We start from the raw sequence: 6,734 nt of genomic DNA on the forward strand, positions 1-6,734 counted from the left end.
CGCCGGGCCCTGGGAGCTGCGCTCCGGGCGGCGCTGGCAAAGTTTGCTTTGAACTCGCTGCCCGCAGCCGGGTCCGCGCTCTGCGATTGGCTTCCCCTGCCACTCTGACCCGGGGCCCGGCTTCCCGGGACGCGAGGACTGGGCGCAGGCTGCAAGCCGGTGGGGTTGGGGAGGAACGAGAGCCGGGCAGCCGGCTGTGCCGAGGGACCCGGGGACGCCTCGTTCGCCCGGCCGGCACCCGGTCAGCACGTCCCCATTTCCCTCCCGCAGGGAGCGGACATGGACTACGACTCGTACCAGCACTATTTCTACGACTATGACTGCGGGGAGGATTTCTACCGCTCCACGGCGCCCAGCGAGGACATCTGGAAGAAATTCGAGCTGGTGCCATCGCCCCCCACGTCGCCGCCCTGGGGCTTGGGTCCCGGCGCAGGGGACCCGGTCCCCGGGATTGGTCCCCCGGAGCCGTGGCCCGGAGGGTGCACCGGAGACGAAGCGGAATCCCGGGGCCACTCGAAAGGTTGGGGCAGGAACTACGCCTCCATCATCCGCCGTGACTGCATGTGGAGCGGCTTCTCGGCCCGGGAACGGCTGGAGAGAGCTGTGAGCGACCGGCTCGCCGCTGGCGCGCCCCGGGGGAACCCGCCCAAGGCGTCCGCCGCCCCGGACTGCACTCCCAGCCTCGAAGCCGGCAACCCGGCGCCCGCCGCCCCCTGTCCGCTGGGCGAACCCAAGACCCAGGCCTGCTCCGGGTCCGAGAGCCCAAGCGACTCGGGTAAGGACCTCCCTGAGACATCCAAGAGGGGGCCACCCTATGGGTGGCCAAAGCTCTGCCCCTGCCTGAGGTCAGGCACTGGCTCTTCTCAAGCTCTCGGGCCATCTCCCCCTCTCTTTGGCTGAAGCTGCCCGTGTAGCCGCCAACCGTGTATGTCTGGCACGTGGGTGTGTTGGTAAACAGTTTGGAGAAGTGGCGTGGGAGCCAGCGTCCCTTTGATGATCATTGGAGCCCCAGGGGACCAGGGATATGTGGTGAGGTTTGGCGCTTAGAGAGGACAATACTGGGGTTGGACTGTAAGGGATTTCTGTCCTAAGGAGTCCAGAAGGGGGTCCCTTAAGAGTCATTCCAAGCCTGAAGTTTTTTTGCTGCTGCCTCTTTCCCTGGGAAACTCACACTTCCCTAGGGAGGGAAGAAGCTGAGAGCCTTTTGTGCAAAGCCAAAGCCCATCCTTTTAAAAAACTAGGTCTCCAGTTGGCTTTACTTTAAAATGCCAATAATAAATGCCCTCTTGTGTCTCCCCACCACCACTTACCACTCGTGCATCCCTGAGACAGGGAGGAAAGAATGAACACTCCCCATTAACAGATGGAAAAACTGAGGCTTAGAGATAGAAAATCACTACAAGTCAGCTCCAGCTTTCTGCCATCTAGCCAGTCCCTCTTCCCCAATGCTCCATCCCAACCAGGCACCTCTTCCTTGATGTTTGGGTCTTTGTGGTAGCTTATCTTAGAGGCACTACACCTTGCCTTGCTGTTTGTCCTAAGATGGAAAAGTTTCCTTCTCGCTCCCTCTCAATACATCTCCAGCTTCAGCTGCTCCCTTGCATTCAACAAATATTCACTGGCCCCTACTTTGTGGCAACCCGTGGGCTACGTGCTGGTGTCAAGGCCATAGAGCTCCAGGCCCTCCTCTCCCATCCTTGATGCAAGGGCAAACCTCACTGAGGGCAGACTAGGGCATCCTGTGCCACTAAACTACATTGTTCTTGTTCTGGCATCTTAGACCTCCACACCCATGAGAAATACTGGAGAGGGTATTTTTGTAGAGTGTAGACTGAGGCTGGTGACAAATAAATCAGGACCAAGAAAGCTCACTGTAGCTTTTAGGAATAACTTTTACATGACAATTTGATAGGGAACTGGGGAATGGGGTATGGAAGTTGTCATACACTTGAGAGGAAAAATAGGATAACAAGAAAAATTAAAAGTCTTTTTTTTCCCCCTGGTCCACTGTGTTAAGGTCGTTTTTAACCGGCTTGCTTTCTACACCAAGAGTTTATGTTCGTTTGATGGCTGGAAAGAATCTTGAGATCAAAAAACCAATAAAGATATATCTCTACAACGGCTGGTGGAGTGGTAGAGTGGAATGAGCATTGTTTTGGAAGTTTGGACGTTTTAGTTTGAGATCCAGAAAGTTACAAAGGTGATATGTGGACTTGGCTGATCTGGGCCTCCATTTCCCCATTTGCTCACAATGGGGTTGGACTTGATTGTCCTGCTGAAGACATTTCCTTGTCTGGGTAGAGTAAGACACTACTCTCTGAAAGGGAGAATGGTGTCTTAAATTATTTCTTTCTTAGATAGAATCTTCCTAAGCCACGAGACTTAACACTGAAAATTAAAGGTTTGGGATGCAGGGAAGCCTGCGGAATCCTTTTCTGACCCACCCTTTAACCTGAACCTGTTTGTGAGCTTCTGGTTCACTCACAGGCCACATGGCCTGGAACAAAATGCAACAGATTGCAAACAATGAGGCGGGGGGTGGGGAAAGTGATTGGCAGCAGAGCTCATCCAATACGGGCTAGGGGCTGGGTAAGACAGCATTCCAAACACAGCGTAATCAGCCAATCATGGGCTTTGGGGCCAGGAGGGCTGAATGGTCAGGTTTTATTAATGGAGAAATAATGCGATTGTCCACACAATGGAAGCCTTCCTGACAAAGGGGCTCAAGCTTCCTGGTATGCAAAGAAGCTAAGAACGGAGCTCTTCGGTTGTGAGGCCTAGATCCATTAAGGTGGGCTTCTGTGTGGAGGCCGCAAAATTTGTGGAGCAGGAGGAGAGTTTTCTCCCAATTGCCCCTCTCCTGGTTAGGTTAACCTAAGAGACCTTCAAGCCAGCGAATGATAAGGGCATGTCCAGGTGTCTCCAGGTCTCTGGTGTTTTGGGCCCCATATCTGGGACATTCTGCTGCCCAGTCTCCGCCTCTGGTGCAGGTAGTTTGGAAATGGTCGCTTGTACCTTTGTGAAGTTCCTGCAGCTTCCCCGACCTATGATTACAAATCTAACCTTCTGGTCCAGGGAAGGAGGTGGGGCAGGCGACCTATAAATGATGGATGACTTTAGAAACCCATTGAACCCAGGAGCAAAATGCTCCTAAGGGAAACCCTTTCCCTCCCCTCTGTGGGTGAAGAGGGATGGGTTGTAGCCCTCCCTTCTCTGAATCTTCAGCTGAAAGGGATGGCAGAATAGAGAGGTGGGGGAATAATAGGATTTATAACTTGTGAAAAGTAACAATTCCCCAAGTGCAGGCTGTGCTGGGCAGGAACAAAGGGCAGCTCTGCCCACAGACCCCTCATTTACAATTCTGATGGGGCATGAAAGAGCCCGACTGGGGAAGATCTTTATAGCTAAACTTTGTCCCAGGTCGGTAGCTCTTTCTCTGCATCCCCTCCATGGGGGAGGGGAGAGCCTTTGCAGACTGGGGGCTGTTGGCTTGGGTCTGCCTTTTGTTCTTATCTAAGCCTTGCTGTGCAAAAGGAAATTGGAGAATATTTTCCTTCTTGCTAATGTCCCCTCCTTTCCTTCACTGTGCCCTTACCCCATTACAAATGAATCAGCTTTCTGCTCACCTCGATTTGTTTATATCTAAATTGGAAAAATGTCACCTACCTTCCCAAGCACCAGCATAGACAGCTAAAGCTGTAGGGTCTATGTTTATGTTTCTCATGGGATGTGTCTCTTCTCTTGATCTCTTTTCTTGGACAGAGAATGAAGAAATCGATGTTGTGACAGTAGAGAAGAGGCAGTCTCTGGGTATTCGGAAGCCGGTCACCATCACGGTGCGAGCAGACCCCCTGGATCCCTGCATGAAGCATTTCCACATCTCCATCCATCAGCAACAGCACAACTATGCTGCCCGTTTTCCTCCAGAAAGCTGCTCCCAAGAAGAGGCTTCAGAGAGGGGTCCCCAAGAAGAGGCTCTGGAGAGAGATGCTGCAGGGGAAAAGGAAGATGAGGAGGATGAAGAGATTGTGAGCCCCCCACCTGTAGAAAGTGAGGCTGCCCAGTCCTGCCACCCCAAACCTGTCAGTTCTGATACTGAGGATGTGACCAAGAGGAAGAACCACAACTTCCTGGAGCGCAAGAGGCGGAATGACCTGCGTTCGCGATTCTTGGCCCTGAGGGACCAGGTGCCCACCCTGGCCAGCTGCTCTAAGGCCCCCAAAGTAGTGATCCTAAGCAAGGCCTTGGAATACTTGCAAGCCCTGGTGGGGGCTGAGAAGAGGATGGCTACAGAGAAAAGGCAGCTCCGATGCCGGCAACAGCAATTGCAGAAAAGAATTGCATACCTCAGTGGCTACTAACTGACCAAAAAGCCTGACAGTTCTGTCTTACAAAGACACAAGTTTATTTTTTAACCTCCTTCTCCGCTTTAGTAATTTGCACAGTTTGGTTACGGTGGGACAGTCTGGACAGTAGATCCCAGAATGCATTGCAGCCGGTGCACACACAATAAAGGCTTGCATTCTTGGAAACCTTGAAACACAGCTCTCCCTCTTCCCTGACTCATGGGAGTGCTGTATGTTCTCTGGCGCCTTTGGCTTCCCAGCAGGCAGCTGACTGAGGAGCCTTGGGGTCTGCCTAGCTCACTAGCTCTGAAGAAAAGGCTGACAGATGCTATGCAACAGGTGGTGGATGTTGTCAGGGGCTCCAGCCTGCATGAAATCTCACACTCTGCATGAGCTTTAGGCTAGGAAAGGATGCTCCCAACTGGTGTCTCTGGGGTGACACAAGGACAGCTGGGCCTGGATGCTCTCCCTGAGGCTCCTTTTTCTCGAAGACACACGAGCTGTCTTGGGTGAAGACAAGCTTGCAGACTTGATCAACATGGACCATTACCTCACTGTCAGACACTTTACAGTAGCCGAGGAGTTGGAAACCTTTAATATATATATTATGATGTTAGCTGACCCCCTTCCTCCAGTCTCAATGCTGCGACCCTGGGAACATTTAAAAAGCTTGGCCTCTAGATTCTTTGTCTCAGAGCCCTCTGAGCTCTCTCTTCTGAGGGAGGGACCTTTCTTTCCTTACAAGGGACTTTTTTGTTCCATTATGCCTTTGTTATGCAATGGGCTCTACAGCACCCTTTCCCACAGGTCAGAAATATTTCCCCAAGACGCAGGGAAATGGGTCCTAGCCTGGGGCCTGAGGATAGCTTGGAGGCCTGGCTCATGAACTTGATCCCTGCCCAGGTATTCTCCGAGGGGCACTTGAGGTCCAATCTTTTCTCAAGGCAGGTGTAGGACACCTCAGAGGGAGAACGGCACTGCTGCCTCTTTCCCACCTGCCTCTCTTCTCAATCCTTGACCGGCGAGTTTGAAGTTCTGGAACCATGCAAATCTGTTCTTCTCATGCAACTCCAAGGAGCTTGCTGGCTCTGCAGCCACCCTTGGGCCCCCGCCAGTCTGCCATGAATCAGATCTCTTTTCCAGAATCTGGGCCTTTCTGAAGTTTTGGGGGGAGCTGTTGGGACTCATCCAGTGCTCCAGAAGGTGGACTTGCTTCTGGTGGGTTTTAAAGGAGCCTCCAGGAGATAAATGCTTAGCCAACCATGACGGATTTTACCCCAGCTGGACTCGGCAGCTCCAAGTGGAATCCACGTGCAGCCTCTGGTCTGGGGAAGTCACCCAACCTAGCAGTTGTCATGTGGGTAACCTCAGGCACCTCTAAGCCTGTCCTGGAAGAAGGACCAGCAGCCCCTCCAGAACTCTGCCCAGGACAGCAGGTGCCTGCTGGCTCTGGGTTTGGAAGTTGGGGTGGGTAGGGGGTGGTAAGTACTATATGTGGCTCTGGAAAACCAGCTGCTACTTCCAAATCTATTGTCCACAATGGTTTCTTTCTGAGGTTGCTTCTTGGCCTCAAAGGACCCCAGGGGATGTTTGGAAATAGCCTCTCTACCCTTCTGGAGCATGGTTTACAAAAGCCAGCTGACTTCTGGAACTGTCTATGGCAGACAGTTTGGGTGTAGGTTACTGATGTCTCACCTGAATAGCTTGTGTTTTATAAGCTGCTGTTGGGTATTCTGCTGGGGGGAGTCTTTTTTTTTATATTGTATTTTTGTATGCCTTTTGCAAAGTGGTGTTAACTGTTTTTGTACAAGAAAAAAAACTCTTGGACAATTCTCCCGTTGCAAGGGTCTGATTTATTTTGAAAGGCAAGTTCACCTGAAATTTTGTATTTAGTTGTGATTATTGATTGCCTGATTTTCAAATGTTGCCTTCTGGGACATCTTCTAATAAAAGATTTCTCAAACATGTCAGAGTGGGGGCAGCTTATGCCACCTGAGTCCTCCTCAACCACGGAAAACTATTTCAGGGTAGCCACAAGTGATCCAGAGGGCTGCATTTCTCTAACCATGTTGCTAACCTGGTCATTCCACTCTGGGTTCCTGAAATGCCATTTCAGACATGTTGAAACAATGTAGGCTCAGTACTCAGTGAACAGGGAATTCTCTTGTGAATTGCAAAGAGTGCTGAATTTGTACTTTAGAAAGCTTGAAATCCTGGCTCCACTACTTCTGTGGCCTTTAGCTTTATCTTTCTGAGTCCTAGTTTCCTTATCAGTAAAATGGGGATAAATGCTACTTCACTGGGTTTTTGTGGGTATTGAATAAAGTGGTAGACTTTAAACTGCTTTCTTTTTTTTTTTTTTTTTTTTGAGACGGAGTCTCACTCTGT

At 51.2% G+C, this 6,734-nt stretch overlaps 1 protein-coding gene across 2 annotated transcripts in view; it reads left to right on the forward strand.

The window, feature by feature from the left end:
- MYCL (v-myc avian myelocytomatosis viral oncogene lung carcinoma derived homolog) overlaps window positions 1-6,313 on the forward strand; it is an 11,019-nt gene extending 4,706 nt beyond the window's left edge. The window contains exons 3-4 of one of the 2 annotated variants that reach the window (XM_011955235.1): window positions 271-775; window positions 3,763-6,313. In XM_011955235.1, the coding sequence (XP_011810625.1) occupies window positions 280-775; window positions 3,763-4,361 (1,095 nt within the window). In that variant the 5' untranslated portion in view covers window positions 271-279 and the 3' untranslated portion in view covers window positions 4,362-6,313. Of the gene's footprint in view, window positions 776-3,762 lie in introns of both variants that reach the window. The other variant, XM_011955234.1, reaches the window with a different exon arrangement.
- The last annotated feature ends 421 nt before the right edge of the window (window positions 6,314-6,734 follow it).

The sequence above is a fragment of the Colobus angolensis genome, unplaced genomic scaffold, assembly GCF_000951035.1.
Source record: "Colobus angolensis palliatus isolate OR3802 unplaced genomic scaffold, Cang.pa_1.0 Scaffold4, whole genome shotgun sequence".
NCBI lineage: Eukaryota > Metazoa > Chordata > Mammalia > Primates > Cercopithecidae > Colobus > Colobus angolensis.